Source organism: Epinephelus fuscoguttatus, linkage group LG11, assembly GCF_011397635.1.
Source record: "Epinephelus fuscoguttatus linkage group LG11, E.fuscoguttatus.final_Chr_v1".
NCBI lineage: Eukaryota > Metazoa > Chordata > Actinopteri > Perciformes > Serranidae > Epinephelus > Epinephelus fuscoguttatus.
Window position 1 is genome coordinate 38,961,842 of NC_064762.1, and position 23,891 is coordinate 38,985,732.

The 23,891-nt window shown below is 39.8% G+C and overlaps 1 protein-coding gene across 1 annotated transcript; it reads left to right on the forward strand.

Moving 5' to 3' along the window:
- Positions 1-10,402: 10,402 nt before the first annotated feature.
- On the forward strand, positions 10,403-20,090 carry LOC125897397 (mRNA decay activator protein ZFP36L1-like). Its single transcript, XM_049590709.1, has 2 exons — positions 10,403-10,591; positions 14,095-20,090. The coding sequence occupies exons 1-2, from the start codon at positions 10,538-10,540 to the stop codon at positions 15,112-15,114; spliced, it is 1,074 nt and encodes a 357-aa protein (XP_049446666.1). The 5' UTR covers positions 10,403-10,537; the 3' UTR covers positions 15,115-20,090.
- The last annotated feature ends 3,801 nt before the right edge of the window (positions 20,091-23,891 follow it).

Consider the following 23,891-nt stretch of genomic DNA (forward strand, 5'->3'; position numbering starts at 1 on the left):
GCAGATCCACAGTGACTCCGCAGGTCTGCCGATGGTTTTCGGGAGGTTGTGTGCCTTTTGAAAGTCTCTTGTGATGTCAACCTTGCACTTCCAGCCGATGTCGATAATGTCCTGCCGACTATACACAAAATCTGCTCGACAAGAGCAGAAAAACGCGGACAAAACTACAGATACGAGAAAGCTAAGATCTGCTGCACTCTCGCGCGCTGCCATGTTTTTTCTCCTCAGTTCCTTTGACCGATGGAGAAAGCTCCGGCAAGATCTGGGATCTGGAAAAGTGATGCTGATACAGCGTTTTTACAGAGTTTTTGATGAACAGGTAATATTTTGTTTTTACTGTGGATGTTGTGACATAGATAACTGTATGCTGTATGTAACTGTATGTTGCTAAGCGGGAGGGTGTGTGTCGTTAGGAGGTTCCGAGGGGAGGGGGACACAAGCTTGGAGGGGAGGGATCATGGAGCACAGAGGGAGGGGTGTGTGTGGGGGGGAATGCTTTTGTCAAATCTTTCTCATCGTCTTTCTAAACGTAGACCATAGCTTTAACTGAGAAATAGTTTTGCCCAAATGTTGTAGACTGAAACTTAACAGTGCCCTCTCTTGGACAAGTGCCATACATCCCAAAACATCCTCAAAGATTTCTCATGGTTTTTCTTTTTTTATCACTTATTTGTCAGTTTTTCGTCTCCAGACAAACCTCCCCTCCCTCTTGTAAAAGACAAACATTTGATTTTAGACCTATTGTACGACGTGACGTCAAATGGCACGAACAGGAAGGCCACCAGTAACAGTGAAACAGCTAACAGGATGTTTTTATGTGCAGTGTATGAAGCAGAGTTCAACCGTATAAGAGGTGAACATGACACTGTGCTGAGTGCAGAGAGGTCACAGTCTCTGGCTGGGTGTAGGGCAGCTCAAAGCCCAATACAGCCTATAACTCAGTGCCAGCTACAATGTAGATGTGTTCATGGCACTACACTGGTGCTCCATGGCATAGAGGAAGAAGATAGTCGCTCTGTACAGTAATAACATGGATGTGGTGGGCAGAATTGGCTCCTCCTCCCATTCCACATATCAAATTATCAAAAAGATTTTACAACCCCTGATCTTAGCACAGTGGCATCTGCTTTCTCACAAGATCACAAGATTAACATTACAGATGTGCCATTCATGTTACAAAGTAGTCTGCTAATAATGTATGCTTGCACATATTTGATTGGCTGTGCCAGATGACGTTTTTACAGCCACTGAACCATGAACATCACTTTATACCAAACAATGGACAAGCCAAGCAAGGCAGTCAGTGGGCACATGCAATCATACCAAACTTATCAAAATGTACTGGGAAGTTTGATCAGTTTTGGTCAGTAATCATGGCACAGAAGAAGGAACAAATAACCCTCTGATGTTTCAATCACAGCCATGGATGAAATGTATCAAAAGTATCAACGTGTTGGTAAGATGCAAAAAAAAGTCCTATCTGACCAGAGCTGAAAGTGATTGTATAGATAAGTTTCACTTTCAGTCCTTGTTGGATAGGGCTAAGATGGGTATTGGGCTTGTTACTCTACATTAATAGTAATGAATTACTCATTACTCGTTAGTCTTTTCAAAAGTAATAATATTACTTTACTTATTTCTCCCTGACAACAGTATTTTTTTTTTTTTACTTTTACATTACATCCCATAAATTGGTAGTTGTGTATCTCCCCAAAATTCAGATGTGTGCCTTTGTGTGAATCTCTGAGTAATTGCTGGGAAGTGTAGCGAAGGCTAGACAGCATGCAAATGATTTGTTTTCAACCTGCTTACCTATTTTCCCCTAGGTTCTGCCTCAGAGACGGAAAGTGTGAAGCAGCATTTATCAACAACATATCCAACCACAAGCTTCATTACTTCTTTGTAGCTGCAGCAGTCCACAAGTTAAATCCAGTTTTGGTTGTTTAACCTGTTAGGCTACAGCCGACAACCGTAACCAAGAAGGGCTTACCTTTGTCGGGGTGTATTTCCTGAAGTGTTATGTTGTTGTGCTGTCCGTCATGGTAGGTGTTAGGTGAAGAGTGAAAACGTGTTTTTCGCAGTGGCAAGTTTTAAGAAGAAGAGTTTTAGTACCTCTACCTGCAGCAACAGTGTTCTTGTCATCTTTCCTCCCAACAAAATCAAAGTAATGGGAATATTTTCCCACCCACCTGCTGTACAGGAACCAATGAAGGGAAACAGGGAAACTTTGCCAATATTCAACCAGCTATGTGTCATCTCAGTGTGTGCAGATGAATGTTGTTTGGCCTCCCCCGGAGTTCCCTGCCAATTCACAGGAGGAGGTCTGGCAGCTGACAACAGGGTGGGGTGGTGGGGAGGCATCACAATGTGATGACACACAGCTGTTTAAAAATTCACTTTTACACTGTAGCCTATAGTTTTGGCTTTAGCTTCTAACTATCTTTGTCTTTTTGACCTGTTGTTGCTGCTGAGTCAGTTTGACATCCTGGATATATCCCTCAAACACATATTGTAGACCCCTCTGTCTGCTTTTCTCTGAAATCACTTTTTTGTTTTTCCAAAAATCTGTTACTATTTCTTAGGGAGTGCAGTTAGTTACAGTGTGGGCTCCATGCTCTGACAACTTGACGGGCCGTCACAAAGGGGCAGGGCTAAGCAAAGGGTCAATTACTTAACACCTGAAGAACTACAGTAAAGCTACCCTATTTAGAAATCTCTACACACACACACACACACACACACACACACACACACACACACACACACACACACAAAATTATGACAAAATATAATACAAAAAGTCACATGCCAGAAAAAAATGCCACTCAATAGAGTTCATTGCAAAAAGTGCCCACTTGTTCACAGGTCATACATAAACAACATTAAACATTCAGTTGCCTACTATTCATCAGGCTTTGGTTTTTGTCTACAATGTCAAATAATCAGATACAAGAAACAAGAGTACAGGTGGGGGGATTGCACCAAACAGGATTACTCTCAGCCAGGTAACTTTTAAAATAGCAAGCATCAACTTATCTGAACATTTGTTAATAAATAACACTAACCAATACTTCTGACTAATTTGATATATATATATATTAAAAATATTTGATATATTTAGGCTGGTTTTACAAATTCTGCCTGATGAATACACTGCTTGGGCATGCCTCACAGTGTCAGGATGAAAGGAAAAGTGTGCAGGGCTGGTCCAAGTTGGTTCAATACAGTAGAGAAGCACTGGTAAGACAAAGAAATAAAATCTTCCTTTCCTTTTATGGAACAAAACTGTTTGTGATTTCAGGAGCTAACTACACAAAAAATGGCAAAAAAAGTAATTTAATCACTTTAATCACTCTGCAAATGTGAGTAAAGTTGAATTGCAAGCTACTGATAAATGTAGTTAACTACTAGTTTCATTACATGTACATGTTCACTACTGTAGCCCCTTTTACACTGCCTCTTCACGGAAGGAATTTAATGCCATTTTGCCACCTAGCAATTCTATGTAAAAGGTACAGTTACAGAGTAGGGGGACAGAGTTGTTTCACTTTTAAGCCAGCATCAGAGATGATAACAGTGGAAACAACCGTCTGTATAAAAGGGACAGCCGACATGAAGGGGCGGCACAGGTGAGATGATTTGATCACGTGTTATGTGTGTGATCCACCGCAGAAGATTTAAAAGTAGATTGTAGTTAGCAGCTATCTCAAAGAAGACAAATAGCTGCCGAAAATGTACTCAGATTAGGAGAACAATGAGGTCAGGGAGCTCATTATCCTCCAAACAGAGGACGGGATCAGCCACCATAAAACAGGGACAGTAAATTGATTGTTATTGCCATGTTAATGCCTATGTTATTGTTAATAAAGCCTTGCAGACACGTATGTTACATGTCACACTTGAGGGCAGTGCTGTTGTGTTAAACGTCCATGATGTTTGCTCCTGTTAACTGTTAACTTCCATAGCAGCATGTTGTCACTATTGTTTGGTTCTGTGTACAAATGTAAAGACAGCATAAAGAAGGGACTTGGTATTGGCCCTATTGTGCAATCTCTGTGTAAAAAGGGCTTGTTTTTGTGTGTGTGTGTGTGTGTGTGTGTGTGTGTGTATGTGTGTGTGTGTGTGTTGGTCATGTTACAGTAATTGAAGTTATGTGCTTTTTTTGTTATAGGCCACTGAAACACCCCCATGCCTTTTTCCAACTGGCATAAACACGCACACACATCTTCACACACACACACACACACACACACACACACACACACACACACACACACGATCCAATGATCTGGATGAGAGGAGGAATGAGTCTTTGAGAGCTTGTCCAGGACTCTGGATACTATGGTTGGAGGTGGACAGGGTGGAGGAGGGTGCGAAGATTCTGCCTAAAATGATGGCTGGCATCAGCAGAAGAGAGAACAGATTTAAAATTTTGCAGTGGCATCCTGATTGGCTGAGAGATCGTGGCAAAGTGTGATTGGTTAACAAGAGGAATGAACAACCATAGCTGATTAGAGGGAGAAGTGAGAGTGGGATGGAGAGAAATGTAAAAGGGTGAGCACAGAGAAGGTCTTCCTGACTGAACTTACGCAGAGCTTCATTTCAAGACTACTGTGTTGCTTCATCATCTACATGCTTCATCCTGCCAAAGTGACGGCTACAGTGGAGAATTTTGCCTAGTAAAACCAAAGCTTAAACAATGTTTGGCTTGTGGCTGGCCACTCTGAGTAAGGATTACTGAAGTGTACATTTCAAATCAAGCTGCAACATTTACAGCACAGTAAGGACTTGCTGGAAGAGAAACTAAGCTGAAATGAGAACAATAAATTGCCCTTGCTAGTTTCTTGCAGTTTATGCTAATACAACTATGGGGACAAATTTAATAACATCCCACCCCACCCCTCCCCCCCGTGTAGTGTCAGACACTGTCGCCCACCGTCACTGGGGGTCAAAGGTTTGTGGGGCAGACATTTCTACAGAACATGCTTGTGTATGCATACAGATAAGGTATTTACAGAGCTGCTTTAAGCTAACAGTACCTGAAGATCACACAGGGGTCAGTCACAACACTGATTTCTGACAACTAACATCCTCATCAGTGGGGTCACCTTTATATGACCACCAGCATTTCCGATCTTTACGCAGAGGAATCAGCAGGTCAGCAGTGATGTCACTCTTGGCCCAGTTCCCTGTCTGTTTCCTGACATGAATGACATCATGTTTATCTGATTGCTGCTATCAGATAGGACTGTTTTTTTCTGTCTGACCTTGGAATGCAGCGTTTCCTTTATTTGTTTAAGATACAACACCATTGGCTCATATTTTCTCCAGTCAGCATCCTGCTGGCAGCAGGATTTGCTCCACTGACCTCGTCTGTCCTCCCACTGGCTGAGGTTTATTTTTTCACTTTACTGAAAGGTTTGTATTAGATGTCTTAACCAAGAGTGTCCCACTGGTAAAAATCAACTGAATACTGAACGCAATATTTGAGACATTTTGAGCTTTTTAAATCCATGGCATAGGTATTATATAACTTTGATGACATCATCCCAGTCATAATGGTTGCACAGAAAAAATACTGGGGGGGGAAATAGCAACTATTTTGCCACAGATGTGGCACAGCATGTTTTTGAAGCATCCCGGTAACGCTTTTTAAAGCTCTTTTAAAAAAAAATCACGCCTCATCTATTTTTTTTAAAGAGCTGCAATGCATTACAGAGAGCAGACTGACTTCTCCTGCTAACAGGTTCTGTATGTGTAAATGGATACATTGTAATATGACAAAGAATGTTTTTTAATAACTAAAACAGCCACAAATCCCTGATCCATGAGATCGATTTGCTCACTTGATCCATTCATAATTGGATTTTTAATAGTATTAATTTTGTCTGTAGGCCACATCACAACAAAGTAGTTAACAACAACAACAATAAACAGGACTGAAGCAAACCCAAAAAGAGACCATTTATCTATGTAGCTTACATACTTATTCAGGATAGAAGCACAAATATCAAGGAAAAGTGACCAAATCAACAAAGTAAGGAATGTTTCACTTCTGAAATGCTCTTGCTGTGGTATGATGCCTGTGGTGGATGGAACAAAACTGGGTCGCAGCCATGGCAGCTGGAATACGACGCAGTACACCTGGTGTAATTGAGCTTAACTTTAGTGGATCATAACATACCGAGTATGGAATTAATCTGCAGATGCTCCAGTCTGAAATGAGACCAAACTTTTCTGTGGATGTCAGTGTTTGAGCCATGTCAAAGAACAAAATATGGCCTGCAACAGACAGTATGGCTTTTTGTTTTTAGCCAAGACTATTTCCAGCAAACTTGTGTAGTAGTGAGTCAGCAATCAGTGATGGTATAAAACAGTCAATAAAACAGGTTTAGGTTTTACATGTGCACACAAAATATTGGGCCAATTGGTCTTGTGGTTTGGCTGAAGGACAGATGGATACACACATGTAGGCACACAGGACCAAACACATGATCCCTTTCAAGCTTACAGCTGACAGAGATGAAAATACATACATTAATTTGTGCTTTTTGCATACATAAAAAAGTACAAATATAGAAAATGATCTGCTTTTAAATTATGCTATCTGTGTTCAGTCTGGCTGCATGTGTTGTGAGGTTGCTAGGGGCTTGATTAGTTATTTTTTTAGACTAACAGGTTCCCCGGTCTCAGTACAAAACGAATACTAACAAAATTACATAGACCAGTTTCGTGAAACCAGCCTCAGACATCCATTTGTCATGAAAACAATGAAAGTTCCATGAACACATCAATGTCAAAGAGACTATTTCTAAAACAATTAAAAACTACAAAACTGACAAACAATGGTGTCAGTAGTACTGGGCCGCAGGTGGGAACTTTTACAGTATGTGTGTGACCTGGAGTGACAATAGTAAAGTGTGTCAATTTGTAAAATTGGTCATATCTGTCAAGTTTAGTGTTGTACAGAACATTGTGATCACAGTCCTACAGTCCAACAGAGCCCAAACCATTCCCCCCATTTACAGCAGCTATATGAACTATTTAAGGGCCTGAAAAGGAAGGGGCCAATTTTTTTAAGTTACAGCTTCCGTTTAAAAACCACAACAATTTACTGCCCCATTTCACAACATATGTGTATGTCTCTGGTGTAACATCATACCAAAATGTGTGAAGCAAAATAAATTGGATAATTGCTTTTCAAACAATTAGGCACTTTGCTCCCTGCCTCCCTGTTGTGTTTTCTTTTTCTCCATCAAAGCACACAGACCTAAGCCCACTATAACAAAAACAACAAGAGAAGGGAAAATAAGTTGTGGCAAGGATTTTCAAAAATAAACCACAGTGTACTTTGTGTTGCAAAATACCACTATATCAACAATCAGGCGCCCAGAACTGGGTGCCAAGGTCTCATGAAGCCCAGTGTGTTGGTGGGTAGATTTCCATGTCAGATTTGAGGCTGTAAGAAGAGACTTGGAGAGGTTAGAAAAGACTATTGCTTAAAAAAAAATAGTCCCCATGTGTGAGCTTCAGTAAAATCAGACTACTGCTCCAAGGAAATAAAAAACAGGCTGATGCAATGCTTCAACAATACCACACAGCAGCCAAGAGGTCTATATTAAGCTTCAATGATGAGTAATCTATGGAGCTGATAACTCTTTATCAGAGGTGCTGACTCGCATGACTTGGACTTGAGTCAGTCTTGAGTCACAGATGTAATGACTTTAGACTTGACAAAATAAAAGAAGACTAGCAACCTGATTTGGACTTTAACACCAATGACTCGTGACTTCACTTGGACTTGAGCCTTCTGATAAGTACTTGATACCTTCCACCAAGTCCAAAGATGAAAAGTATGTTTTTTTAAAGGGCGTATCTAGAATGAATTCATTTTCCTTCATTTCCTGAATCAACTAACACTAATGCTATTCATTCGACATAACTTAAGCAAAGTGTTCATGAAACCTATTTTTTGTAACATCCCTTATTTAAACAACAGAGTGTGTGTTCAGACTCTACTCACTCACTGTCCTCTGAATATGAGCTCCTCCCATCAGGAAGAAGATTCCCCATGCCTAAGTGCAAGACAAACCACCTCAAATTATCCTTTGTTCCAGCCTCCATTAAGCTGTTGAACAATGTTAAAAACTAGTGCAATAGAGCAACGTACAACAGAGCAATGTGCAATGAACACACAGCACCCATGCACTCAACACTTTTTTTGCACTAGACATCTCTGTATGTTTGTGTTGTGATTGTTAAATGTAGTCCATGTCTGTTTTATGTAACACAACTGTCCTTGTGATGATGTTTCCCTGTGATGATGTTTTTATCTTGTGTTGTGAAGCAATGAAATGTAGCACTGTGCCCAAGACGAATTTCCCTTGGGGGGCAATAAAGTTACCTACTTTACTTTACTTTAGAATGATTCAGTATACAGTTGAGAGTATACAAACACAACAATAACAGAGCGCCAGGAGGATACCACACTACACAAAGATATTACAAGACATACAGATATCGAGTGTCTTAAGAGCCTTTTTGTTGGTTAAATCAGGTTTATTATAACTAAATTTCAGAGGTGGGGGATTTGAGTCACATGACTTCTCTCAAGTCTAACTCAAATTGCAAAATTTGAAGACTCGAGACTTGCTTGACTAACACTGGTATAAGACTCGACCTGACTTTGACTTGGTATTCATGACTTGACTTTGACTTGAGACAGATGACTTGAAAGGACTTGACTTCTTTATTAAATATTAATATTTTACTAGATATTGAGAAGTTACATTTTGTTTTTACAATATGATGGCGCTACCACAGTCCCTGAGTCTTTCCACAAAATCTGCACCTTTTCAACTTTGAAAACTTAAAATTTAAATTAAATTGAATTGCTATTTTTTTTTAAGTTGCCAGGGATTAAAGACAGTTTAAAGTTACAAGAACTTGTACTGTGCCATCTCAGGCTTTGGAATTTCATATTTTATGACTGTTTTTCTCTTTAATGGTTTAATAGTTTTGTCAAACCCCATTATTGACCTTAGTATAACTATATATAATATGCTTGATTAGACATATGTAATAGATGACAAATATATCAGCAATACTCTGGTCCCTTTTTTCATTGAGATTATTTTCAGATGTGTTTTTTTTTCCAATTTGAAATTTTTCATTCAGATTATCAAGTGCACCCTTGCATTGAGTGGCAATCACACGTCTATTTAGAAAAAAGATATATATTTTTAGAAGAGAAATATTGAAAGAATGCCCCAGTCCAAAATAAAACATAATTTAGATTGTAATGGTAAGAGCTGAAAGTCCATTTATATTACTGTTATATTTTACATTTTCATGACATTAATAAAAACAACAGGAAACACATGTAAAAGGCCTCATTTTCACGCTGAAAAAAAAAAAAATCAAAACAGTTTGATCATAGTATTGATATGAGCTCAATTATACTTACATGATGACCTTCAAAAATAATTTAATTATATAAGGCTGACTGTTAAAGACAGTAAAAGTAAACACTGATCTGTGCCACACCTGTTACTCATGTCAAATCCTGTTACTCTGGAAAGGTAACAGGGTTGACCATTTCAAGCTAAAATGCTTATTGTCAGTTAAAACAAATGCTAGCCTAAGCACATGCTGTGAACTCTCAAAGGCAGTTACCTGTAGATATTGATTATAATATGAAAAAATAAACAGGACTGTTTATTTTACGCCAGGATTGACGTTGTATGCTTGCCCCCCCTGGTCAAACCTTAATAAAACATCAAAAATAGTATATCAGAGATTAGACAAACATACTTGTCATTGAAGTGTTAGCATCCAAGTTCAGAGATGATGCATCTTCCTGTAAATCATGTCAACTCTGGAATGTACCATGATTTTGCAAAGGTTTTTTGATTAGGTTAACAGGATTGACATGAAATCAGGGGACACTGATAAACTGATAAATATTATATATGTACATACATATATATATATATATGTATATGTGTGTGTGTGTGTGTGCTGATGTGTGTGTGTGTGTGTATTTTTTTATTTTTTTTTTTTACAAAAAACACTGTTTAACATTAAGATCAGACATAAAACAATATGTAAATGTGACCATTTTAACATTTTGCTGACATTTTACATTTGAAAATTCCTTCTGGGGTGCAACAATCATAGCGAGGGGCAGGCCAAAAACCTCACCCTCACCCGCATAAAAGTAATTTTGATTTTTTAAAACAATGTTTAATTGACTTTATTTTAATTAATGCCAGATTGAGGATAGAAGACATGTTATATTTTCCCTTGATAGGAGGCAGGTAGCTGTTTGTCCTGCAGAGGCGCTGTTCTCTCCTGATTTCTGCAGCGTGTCAGCGGAGGCCCGCCCACGCTGCAGCGATGGCTGCCTGTTGAAAAGGAAGTGCGCAACTCCACAGCACGGCAGAGGCAGAGGGGGCTCTCCACGGGGCAGTAGAACCATAAAACCGGGACTACCACTTTTAATCGCCAGCTCATTCAGTCATTTCTTCCAAAAAAAATGACGGCGACCATTATTTCTCCATTCTTCGACTACAGAGAAGCGTCCAACAAGGTAAATTTCGCTTATCCGAGCAGAAAACGGTCGCCTGAGGTTTTCTTCTTCTGGAGAAAACATGCTAACATTAGCCTAGCCACTTTTGTTAAGTTTGATGTCACGGTTTAGGACAGTATCACGCATTACCCACATGCTTGTTGACAAGTTACAGTACATTTGTGTCATCATTAAACACCATTCGGCTCCCTTAAACCAGTTAACGTTGCGTTTGTGTTATTCAGAAATAAGTTTTGGCCAACTTTGTCTGCATTAAGTTGCATAACCTTAACGTTAGCCGAAAGGTAATTTTAATGCGAGGCACACACACTGAGTAGACTGTTGAAAGTAAATTGTTACTGAAATAAAATGGCTACGTTGAATGTGAAAGCCCAGCGTGCATGCGTGCGTGTGTGTGTGTGTGTGTGTGCGTGTGCGAGTGCGCGTGTGCGTGTAAACCGTGAAGGCTAGCGTTGTTTATAACTGCACGTAACGTTAACCATTAAAAGTTAATTCCCGCTAACTGTTAACTTTCTTTGTCTCTTTAGTCTGTGTATGAACTTTGTGTTAAGCTAACTAGTTCATCGTCGCTGTGTTATCGTAGTTATAAAACAGTAACGTTAGGTCATGGAAGATGTCATGAAGTTGCAACACACAGCGTTATCGTATTAGCCAACGCTGCTTTTTTTAAATTTTAATTAGCTGTGTGTAAGAATCTTACGAGCTGTTGAAACCGTTTTCAGCATCCACTCCTTTATTGACCTGTTTATATTTTCTATCAAGGCCATAAGATTGACAGGTATTGCTGCTGCCTGTCATTAGTATTCTGCATGGATATCAGTGCCCCAGCAGAGTAGAGTGTAGTTAACGTTACAGGTCAGTCAAATATTGGCCATGAAATAGCTGCAGAGTAGCAGGCGCGTTATTCCCAGAGCAGACCTAATTATTAAACCAATTTGTGTGCCTCAAACTGCTGTGCAGATTTGTACATTTTTAGTTTCGATTCTGGACATGGATTGCTTAGGTAATCTGTTAAATTGCTGGTAAGGCAGGCTGTTTTAAAGAGGCATCACATGTGCAACGAATCAGAATCAGAAATACTTTATTGATCCCCGAGGGGAAATTATTTATGTTACAGGTGCTCCTTGCAAGAGAGGAAAGATACGTGAAAATATAAGAAATTTAAACAGTAGTATTAAGAAATATATAGTTAAATAAACCGGAATTATTAACACACATAAACACGTAAATATATATATATATATATATATATATATATATATATATATATATATATATATATATATATAGTAAACTGAACAAGATTATTTACACAAACAGAATATATACAGTCAGGGTGAATGGGGTTATTGCACAAGTTAAATTAAATTATTGCAGTGTGTGAAAAAGTCTCAGGGCCACTCAGAGGGAGGAGCTGTACAGTTTGAGGGCCACAGGCAGGAATGATTTTGGTAAATATATGTGGTAAATATAGAATTAAAGATGTCCCAAAGTGGCTTTAAGGCAGTGCTTCTCAACTTTGGGGTCATACAGACTACCCTGTTTACAAAGACTGATGCAGATACTTTAGTGATAAGTTAAAATATACAAGCTGATCTATGTAGTCTTAAAATACAAGACTGTTTACACAATGCTTTTAGACCTCTTCCAATGCTCATTAAGGGATAGTTTGGATTTTTAAAGGGGGTTTGTATGAAGTACTTATCCATAGCTGGTGTATTATCTACAGTAGATGGCGGTCAGCACACCGGAGGGGTGACACGCAAGCCAAGCAGTGTAATGCTGTGGAGGGGTCAGCAACAAAAGGTATTTTAGCTACCTAAAAAAAAATCCCACTTAAAACAATCATATCAGTTTTCATACACCAGGGCAAAGTGCTTTACAGAACAATGAAACATAATAAAGGATACAGCTCTCTAAATATAGAATAAAGAGGAGGAAAAAGATAAAAAGGTAAAATTAGTTCTGCATTAACAATTAAAAGAATCCCCATTTAAAAATAACAAAAGTGCAGTCAAGAGATGCAAAGATAAAAATATTATTTAAAATGGAGTTAAATAATGTTACAGTGCAGTTAAAGTCAGTAAAAGTATTTCAGTAATAACAATTACAATGCAGTGCAAGAACTGAAAAAAAATATTTGATTGAATAAAAGCCAGCAGCAAACAGAAGTCTTCAGCCTTGATTTAAAAGAAGTGAGAGATTGCGCAGACCTGCAGTTTTCAGGGAGTTTGTTTCAGATATGTGGTGCATAAAAACTAGACGCTGCCTCATGTTTAATCTCGACTCTGGGGAGACAAAGCAGACCTGTCCCAGAAGACCTGAGTGGTCTTGATGCTTCATGGTGTAGCAGAAGGTCAGAAATATATCCAGGCCCCAAACTGTCCAGTACTTTGTAAACTAACAGTAGTGTTTTGAAGCCCATTCTCTGACAGCCAGCCAGCGAAAGACCTCAGAACTGGAGTGATGTGAGCTAGGTGGCGATAGATCAGCAGCTGCTGTGTTCAGTTAGCAAAAACTTGTAAGTCGTGTCTGATGGTTTTGATGAGAGCATAGGGTTGAACCTGAAGCGGTTAATGGCTCCTTTTGTAAGGGCAAACTGTGTGACACAAGTGGTGACAATACTCCATATATAGCGTACACTTCATTCAAAATGCAAACAGCAAAACGTATTTTAGCCACCTAAAAATCTGTTCGAGTCATACAATAATACAGACTAACTGGTCAAGGCAGCAGTAGACCAGCAGGTCCTGTGCTCCAGTGATGTTAAATCACTTTCTTTCTTAATGGAGTCTGGCTTTGAAGGGAGCAATCAAACGGCTTAATTTTCTTGTTGGAAATCACTGTCCGACAGCAAGGTCAAGCAGTGAAAATATTCTAAGTACTTAAGCTGATATTAATTTTTTTTGATGGCTAAAATATGTTTTGTTGCTGACCCCTCTACAGCAGTATATTGCTTGGCTTCTGTGTCAGTCTACTGCCAGCTTCTCCAAACTTTGGCGTGCTGACAGACTGCATTTAATAGGCCAACAATGGATAAGTACCTCATACAGCCACACCTCTATTCCTTTAATTCCTAGCAGATTTACACAGCCATTAGCAGATATTTGTCATATGACTTTGGCTCAAAGGTGACCTAAAGAAATATAAACATATTCTCCATCAGGCCCTTTTGAAGCTGTCAGTTTAACTTTGATTGTTTAGGAAGCTGAAGCACTAGCTGAAGATGAAGTTGTTTCGATATAATAAAAACACATTTGTATTGCAGCCTGCATGAAATGCTTTTTCATGTAAGATACCACACATGTGAGCTGTGCTGATGTAAACAGAAGCACATTAGGTCCAAACATAGCTTTTAGGAAGGAAGATTAAAATTCATGTTTCTTAGTAAATGCCTGCTTTTATTAACCTGGAACCAGTCTCAGTTTAAAGCAGGTCTCTGTTCCTAGCCAAGTTTGTGGTAACTTCGACTGCTTTCTAATTTCTTTTCTTTCGCTTTACAGAACAGTAAGATGTTCAGCTACAGCAACAACAACAGTCTTGGTGGACCCCAGCTGACGTCTGTCCCATGCCCCAGTGCCAACCTCTCTCCCTGCACCCCCGCTGGGTCCCTGCTGGACAGGAAGGCAGTGGGGGCCCCCTCTGCAGGAGGCCTGTTCCAACGCCGTCACTCAGTCAGCCTCCCCAGTGCAAAGTTCAGCCAGAACCAGTTTGTCAACAACCTTAAAAGGGATCCCTCGGTGTTGGTGGGTAGCGGCTGCAGCAACAACAAGGAGAACCATTTCCGTGAGCGCTCCTACTCTGAGCTGGGGGACAGGCTGTGGTCTAGCACTCAGGTGTGCATGGGCGGAAGTGGCCAAGTCAACTCGAGCCGCTATAAGACGGAGCTGTGCCGGCCCTTTGAGGAGAACGGAACCTGTAAGTATGGCGACAAGTGCCAGTTCGCCCACGGCATGCACGAGCTGCGCAGCCTGAGCCGTCACCCAAAGTACAAGACGGAGCTGTGCCGCACCTTCCATACCATCGGCTTCTGCCCATATGGGCCCCGGTGCCACTTCATCCACAATGCAGAGGAGCGCCGCGGCCCCCCTCCCCTCTCCGCCTTCAATAAGATGGAGCGCCCTCGGCTGCAGCACAGCTTCAGCTTTGCAGGCTTCCCTAGCTCCAGCGGCCAGCAGGACAGCCCCACCTCCGTCACACCCCCACCCATGTTCTCCAACGAAGACCTGACAGAGTGGCAGAGCAACCCATTTGCTTACTCCAGCCAGGAGCTTGCCAGCCTGTTTGGCCCCAGCTCAGGGCCCCCACCCATGTCTGAGCATCAGGGTCTGACCCCACCTTCCCCAACTGCCCCCTGCCTTTTCCAACCTGCATCAGAGAGCTCCCCCAGCCCCCCGGACTCTCTGTCTGACCAGGAGGGCTACCAGAGCAGCCTAGGCAGCCAGAGCGGGTCTGAGTCCCCGCTCCTGGATGCCTCCCGTCGCCTTCCTATTTTCAGCAGGCTCTCTGTCTCTGATGATTAAGGCGTCTGCATCCCTGAGCTGAGATGGGAGTAAAGGAAAGGGAGGGAGAGAGGAAGATGGAGACCATTCACCTCCCAAACTCCCCTCTCCTCCTCTCAGCCCTGTTTACAGAAGAAGCAGGCAGCTCTGTGGATTGTTTTATCCAGCGAGTCACATCAGAAATCCAGATCAAGTCTCTTCCAATATTCTGAACAGTTGGTAAAGCAGAATCTTATTAGCTTAGCCCTGCACTGGTGCCATGGTGGAATGAATGTGAAAAGTAGCTCAGAGATCCCATTATAAAGTAGTTTAATATGGGCCGTAGGAGTGGCAGTGGGGTCAGTGTGTGTGTGTGTTCAGTACAGGGTGTCTCTGTGCTGTACAATGTGTGTTGCAGTGTTGTGTATCTTTACACAGCCATTATTATTATTATTATTATAATTGCCTGTGCCACAACCTTGATATCTCCAAGTGGCTTGTGACAACTCAGTGTTCAGCTCAGATCAGCACCGCAAAATCAACAAGAGGAAGTGGGAAAGATTCTAAAAGTGCCTTGCCTAGCTTACACTAGTCACAAATACTAGTCATGTGAAGCCAACAGTAATCATGCCCATTTTCCTTTTCCTTTGGCTTGTCACACTGACAGATTGCTTTCCTTCAGTCAGCCTGGAGTGCTGGTGCTATGTGCCTTGTAATATAGAGCTGGTGGTCAGTTATCATTCTTTGTTTGCTCACCAGAGACTCACTCTTTAAAAACAGCCAGTATTGGGATGAATCTTTTAATGGGATTCAAAATTATTTCTGAAGTTGGAGGTTGAGTTAAAGGGTCATTTCACACAAATTACCAGAAAATGGATTCTCTCACTTATCATTAGTGGCATACCTGTACAGACCAAATCACCATGTTTGTTTACAATAACTTCTGGGTAGAAAACCCCTGTGTCAAGTACATAAAAGCAAACAGCGCTGAGCAAACGGTAACTCGGGTTAGTTTTTAGCCACCTAAAGAGAGCCCGCCAAAAGATGTCGTCAGTTTCAGTGCACGCTGTATTTAGAAAATTTTCACAGCTTTACCTTGCCATCAGACTCCACAGACAAAAACATGTCATTTTACTTTGCAGAACACAAGAGTGTTCTAATGCTGCCTTGACTGCTTAGTGTGTAGTAAAGAGTTGAAACAATTTTAAGTAAAGTGCACACTTAAACTAATACTCATCTTTTTTTTCTTTTTTAGGTGGCTAAGACACCTTTTTCTGCAGCCCCCATCTACAGCAGTACATTGCTCAGCCTAGCAAAGCAAAAAAACCCCAAGTCAGATAGTTCGGACCACCGTGTTTAACTATGTATGTTTAAACGTTACAGTTATGGCCAAAATTGACAATAGAAATAAACAAGTTTCCAGTTTTCACATATGTCAGCAATTCAGATTGATAGTTGTCGTTGTTGTTAGTGTGAAGTCATAGTGATTTGGTCTCTGGCTGTGCAGGTAGTGTTGATTATTTGTTTGGAGATTTCTATCTCCATCCTAGTACATTGGGGATGGGCGAAGTGTGCTCACAGTATTAAAGAGTTCCATTTACATTAATTTAAAGAGCAACATCTTTCCCAGCGCGGTCTCCGTGTTATTCTATTGTCCACAAAAGTCACTGGAGACAGTTTTCACCCAAACTGTTCCTTTTGTACGAAGTCATTCCAATAACAGCTATTCCCGCTGAGCTCTTTGGAGTAACAGAGTAATGATTTGATCACACCCACGTGAAGTGGATTTTCACCTCGCGTTGCTCACCCCAGTGTGGACGCTGGAATGTTTTTTTTGGTGTATTTTGCAACAATATTTACTATTAATCGCTGCGCTAACAGTTGTGCTAACTAACTGGGGAAGGCAGCTAAATGCTAGCTAGTTTCGTAGTTAACTACAACCAATAGCTGGAATCAAGTGATGTTAGCACGGTAAACAAGGAGGCTCAGGGCCCTGAACCAGCATGAACCAAGATGATAACACTCTTAATTGTTTTTCATATTGTCATGGCAGCAAATTACTGCTTTACTTCTTCTGTTTACTTTGCACAGTATCAGACCGCCTTAAATCACTACAAGTGTTATTCTTAGAGGCAGCTCAACGAAATAGCTTACACTAGTCACAAATACATATTTTCAGATCCCACCATGTAATATTACGTCTTTGCTCACTAATCTCTGAGCCCTGTCCCTTTTTGTTCTGTGTCTGTACAGTATAAACGTTCAGTGGCAGAGCTCCTGTGCTTGCAGACGGCAACAATACATTTGTCCTCCATTTCTGATTCTCTGTAACGTCAGGTGAATCTCAACTAGACTTCAGTGCTAATAGGTTTTTACAACACAGCGTCCCACAGATTTCTCACTCAAGTCAAAAATTTCAGCTCGTGTGAATAGTGCAAATTTTCCATCTTTGCAATCACTTTGTAATCTGGCTGTTGAAATTACTTGCTTCATGTTTCAGTGTGAACACACCTTAACAGAGACTCTACACCGTAGGGGTTTAACTGTTAAAATAATTTCTTTGCCAACAATTTAATAAGGAGAGAAGTATTTGTTTTGTTTTTTAAGATTTGGGTGAACTGACCCTTGAACAGACTGCCAGCAGACAGCATTTACAGCAGGTGGCAGGCTCCTCGTATTAACTGGTCACGTTTGTCTTAAGAATTCAAACTCTGCTAAAATGTTTTGATCATTTGATCATGTTGGTCAGCAGCTGTGCCTGTCCAGCCCCCCATATATCAGTTCTCTCAGTCAGCTGTCTGAAATCAAATGCGTTCCTGTCAATTCCACCATGTTCATTATTATCATTATCATTATTATTATTATTATTATTATTATTATTATTATTATGTTATTATTATTATTATTATTATTATTGTCTAGTTTTTTCCCCCCAAAGCCTTGTCAGTAAGAGCTTTGGCAGTCATTGCTTATTTATCAAAATGTATTTATTGCTGATCTTAAGCATTTTTATTTTGTATTTATCTGGTTAATGAAACAATAGAATATATATTTTTCTTTTATGTGAAATTATGATCTTCCGTATTAATCGCAAGATTGTGAAGACCTGTTTGTGTTGTTATTTTTTTTTCCACAGTTAATATATTACACTGCAATGACATGTTTTGTAACATTTGATTTATTTTGAAATCTTAATTTAAAACACAAAGGTTTATTTATTGTCCTCCCATGTGTTGGACTGCAGGTCGAGCTTCTCTGTCGCAGTCTGAAGGCACAAATGCACTGGAGGCATCAGAGTTGATGCCCCTGTGCATGTTAGAGACAAATTGTCGTTTCGGGGTGGGGGTGGGGTGGGGGTTAGGTTATGCAGCTGCCATAATCAAGTTCAAATGATGTTAAAAGCTAATACAGTATTAGCAAACTAATCAGGTAACTAAGCTAGTGGCATATAGTTGTTAAGGGTGTGGATAAAGTGTGAATACACTTAGGGTGCAGGTGGTGCTGGGTTAACAGGGTTCTGCATGCGGCTCTTGGGTGTTGGCGGCTCCAGAGATGATAGCCGGTGTGTCTGTTTCTGAAGCCGTTTCTTTCTTTCTACACATTGTTTCCGTTTTTGCCAGAGCAGCTCATGCCTAAAGTGTGAAATTCACAATGAATGTATATAAACCCCATGTTTAATTGACAAGTGAAATTAGATCCATTTTATATTTGCAAAATATTTTTTAAAATTTGTGAATCTTTGTATTTGTAGAAGGTGTTTTATATTTACAGATTACACATTAACACACAAACTGTTGATCTGTTAACACAAATAGTTGTGACACAAACTCTTTTTCCGAACCTTTCAACCATGTTTGGATTGCACTAAAATGTTTGGAGAAAATATGTTTGTATTTCTCAGATACATAAAACAATACATTTAGTGGTTTTAGACCTCCATCTTGTGTCATTCTAGAACCATCTGCAAAAATAATATTGCACAGCACAATTAGGGCTGGGCATTATCGAGAAAATCAAGTATCACAATAACTTTGACCAAATACATTGATAATGATATTACGATGATATTAGGGTTAACTACTGGTGCTTTCACAAAATATTTACTCAGATATTTTTTTTGTTTTTTTATAAATAATCATCAGTAATGTGGATATGATGACTAAGTGGGTGAAGACAAATAATAGAACAGCTACAACAGTTGGGCAAGTTCTGAAAATGACATCACTTTACTGTAATGCAGCCTTTAAAAACAGGAAAAGACAACACAACATATATCCAAAATCTACAAGCATATCGAGTCTCTTATCACCATGTTGATATATTGCCCAGTCCTGAGCACAGTATTCAAATGTGACTATTAATACTTAAATATTGAATTTGTTTGAATGCTGAGTCTGTTGTGTGTTGGAACCCTGTTTACAGCTCCCACCTGCATCTTGCTAAATGTTATATTTCCAGACTGAAGTGCCGCACAGTAACCAGGGCTTCCACTGTGTTCAGGCCTCTCATCCCTGCTGCAGTTCTGGGCAGCATCTTTATTCTCTCGAATATAAACTGGCTCTGGAACAGTCCCATCAGTGTCCTTTATTAGGATGATTTGATTATTAGTATCACTGAATCAGTTTAACCCTGTGACTAAAGCATTTAAAGCTCTTATTTTGACAAGGCGATGGAAGCATGCCTGTCCCATGGTATCACGCACAGACTTATTAGCACTTTGAGTCATCACGATGGTGATGATGATGTAAAGGTTATTTTTTAACCACTTTGCCCATGAAAGTGCCTATAAATACATTCCAGGTGTCCCACATGTTGTGCCTTCATATTTTTCTATAAGAGAGCAGATAAAAGCCTTAAATGTATTCCTGTAGGTTAGAGGTTAACAGGATTGACACATGAGAAGCAACTGTTGAATGTATTCTCCAGCAGCTGTTGCTGTTACTACAGTGGTTTTGTTCATGGTTATTTTGTAATGACAGATTGCAGTTAAAACCAATAAAACATGTATTTATATTGAACGTGTGAGTTAATTTTGCAGCGTAGTTTGCACCAACATTTAGCAGTTTACTGAGGTCAGAGGTTAGCCCATTCACTACATATCTTGTGACATTACTACAGCCCATTTTCCAAAGGATGCTGTAGCGCAGTGTTTCCAGGGGTGGCAGGGTCACAGCCACCCTGATTCAAATGCTGCCCCCCCCCCTCGTAAAAGTAATTGAAAATAATTTGAGGCTTCATAGTGATGTTTATAAACTTGAGTAGGTTTTCTCATAATTCATTTTTCTTGTTCCTTACAATCAATATACTTCACATGAAAGCTGTGTATGTCTCTTTTTTAAAGGACAACCATTTTGAAGAACAATGACTCAAATGAGCATTTATCGATACAAAATATTAAAACAGGATTGTTGTTAATTTAAAGTGTCAACTGTACCAGTTTATATTGTGTACACTGGATAATTAGTAATCATAACTGCAAAATAAATCAAATTATATTAGTATGCAATTGCTTAACTTTCATATCAACATAGTTTTCAACAGAGTATCTCAAGGACATCTGGAGGGGACTTCAAATTTGACACAAACATCCACTTGGACTCAAGGATGAACTGATTAGAATTTAGTGGTCAAAGATCAAGGTCACTATGTCTTCATCATTCTCAGTGCCTCAAGAACACCTTAAAGAAGTTTCCTTGAAGTTAGCACAAACATTGAGGATGAACTGATCAGAACTGAGTGGTTAAAGGTCACTGTGACTGTGTCCGTCTTATTCTTGTGAATGCGCTATCTCAAGAAGGCCTTGAGAAAATTCCCTTAAATTTGGCACAAACGTTCACTCAACAATGAACTTGTAACAATTTGGTGGTCAAAGGTCAAGGTCACAGTGACCTCATCCATCACATTTTTGTTAATGTAGTATGTCAAGAACACCTGAAAGGAGTTTTCTCAAATTTAGACCAAACATCAACTTGGACTCAACGGATCAAGATTTGTTGGTTAAAGGCCACTGGGATCTTGCATCTGTCTCATACTTGTTAACATGGTATCTCAAGAAGGTCTTGAGGGAACTTTCACAAATTTGAGACAGACATCCACTTGGACTGAAGAATAAACTGATAAGAATTTTGTGGTTGAAGGTGAAGATAAGTGTGACCTCACAAAATATCTTTTTGGCCATAACTCAATAATGTAAAACTAATTATGACAGAACTTCACACAAATGTCTAAAATAATGAGGTGAAGACATTTTACATACAAAAGGTCAGCTTCATTGTGACATCATAATGTTGTGCAAAAAGACTTTTCTGGCCATTATTCAACATCATATCTCAGGAACAGAAGAGGAGACATTTGGTCAGATACTGAATTTGTGACTCTAGGTTGTCCACCTTGAAACTGTGCTGATTGTATAGATCTCTGCTGCTGGGGGGATAAAGTGTGTGAGCATCCAAGTTTTCACAGACATGGATGTAAACTGTAATTGCAATTCGATGGGTTCATGGAGGCATACAACCATAGAGCAGTAATTCTAGTTTCTTGTAAATGTTTGGCCGTCACTGTGCAGAATCATGTATGGGCAGAGTTCTACACAAGAAGATTGTTTCCATGTTCATCCACTGAAGGGGGAAAGTATCTATGCTAAGGTGACCTTGGGTGACTTGAAAGGCGCCTCCAAATAAAATGTATTATTACTATTTTTATTATTATTATCTCTGTTATCACCTTAAATCTCAGTTAAAATAAATACTTTGTCCAAATAATGACCATTTGTCAATCAGTCAGTCATGGTGTGTTACCTAGAATTTTTGAAGAAAACTCAGTTTTTCTCACGTCTCCATGGAAAACAGTGAACCTACGGCCCTCTCCTTTGACGTCTTTACGCAGGGGCAGCATCTCTCCTGCATAGGACTGGAAACACGAAGACTTTTCGGTGACATAGCCTCTTTTTTGTTGTATTCATTTTGTGTCTCTTTGTTTGTTTTGCCCCTTTTGTTGTTATTTTGTCTCTTTTTGAGGTCATTTTGTGGTGTTTTTCGGTTGTGTCTCTTTGTAGTCATTTTGTGTGTATTTGTAGTCATACTGTTTTGCTGTAATTGTGTCTTTTTAGGGGGGTCATGTTGTGTCTTTGTAGTCATGTTTTGTTTTTTGTAGTGTTTTTTTAAGGTAATTTTGTGGTGTTTTTTCAACAATTTGTGTCTCTTTGTGGTCATTTTGTGTCTCTTTTTGATTGTTTGCCACTTTCTTTACTTATTTTGTGTCTCTTTGCAGTTGCATTGCATCTCTTTGTGATCCTTGTAGTATTAACACCATTTTCCATGGAGGCTTGTAAGAAAAACAAAGTTTACTTCATGAATGCAAGGTAACATGGCATGACTAACTGATTTACAAATGGTCATTTTGTGGCTGAACAAGTTGGGAGGCCAATTTTGGTCCTTAAAGCAACATATAGTGCTGGGCATCGGTACTTGATAACTTTTGACGTCTCATTCAAAATAACCCAGTACAAAGTAGTATTGAAACTTCTCTCGTCAATTGATAACTGTTTTTGATTCTTTTTGTACCCATGTCTAGAAAAAAAAAAAAACAAAAAACAAAAATCATATGGTTTTGCTCACAGCCAATCACTGCAAGCGTTCTTTGATTTATTACGACATATGATAGCCCACTGTTGTGGCAGCCACAACCCATACAGTCTGTGGTGTGGTGAAGTCGAATGCTGTGTATTTGACAGATTTGGCTGTTCAGCGTGTGTAGATGCAACCAAAATGTTCAAAGGTATGGTTGTACATGCCCATGGTGTCTGGTGGCATTTTTGCTCCCATTTACATGATGGGTATGAAGTAGGAAAAAAGAACACTATACTGATATTGGTATCACTTAAAGGGTACTGATATTGTAATGTAATGATACTCAGCTCTAGCAACAAAGCCAAGTGAGATGTGAAAACTTGCCTCCAGTGCAAAAACACAAAGAACAGACTATTCAAAGAAGGAGCTGAATAGATTTAAGAGTGTGTAACTCATTATTTGATTTTCTTTTTTGAAAGCCATTCCAGACACAAATTATTATTCAAAGCAGTATATTTATATGTCCTAAAACATGTTGGAGGGGATTTTTAATGAACCAAGCCTCCGCCACTAATTCCAGCCTTATTTCCTCAGAGAAAAGTAGATGATTGGAGGCTCAGCGCCTGAGTAAACACAAGCTCAGTTGCTGTTCCCCTTGTAGTACTCTGACCCCTGAACCAAACAACATGTCTTGTGTTGCTTACCTCCCAGCATATAATCCATCTGAGGGCCCGTGGACTCATTGCTCTCCTCCATGCTGTTTCTTTAACCCTGCGAGCTGTTAGTGGAGCTGAGGAGAAAATAAACGGGGACGAATATCTGGAAACATTGGCAGGAAAATTGTACAGTGAGGATGACCTCTGACTTTGGTGCTCTAGACCAAAACAAATCCAAATCTGGGCTGCTATTTATCAAGAGCTGGAGAGCCCTCAGTGAAATGATGGGGATCTGACCATTAACAGTTTTTCTCAATCATTTATATACTATAACTGGGCCTATTAACTAAACATCCCAAACCATAAGGCCATCTACCAATGGATGACTTGGTAACAGTTACCCCTTAGCCATCAACATGGAACCAGCTCTGTTCTGGTTCCTGCACATAATTTTGGCCGATCGGCTCAGAACCTGAATGGTTCTCAGCTGGAACCAATTAATTAGAGGTTTTCCATGGCCTGCAGTACGAACTGGAATGACATCAGCTGACGGGTCAAATTTCACAGGTTGCAAAGAGAGGATGAAAAGGCAACA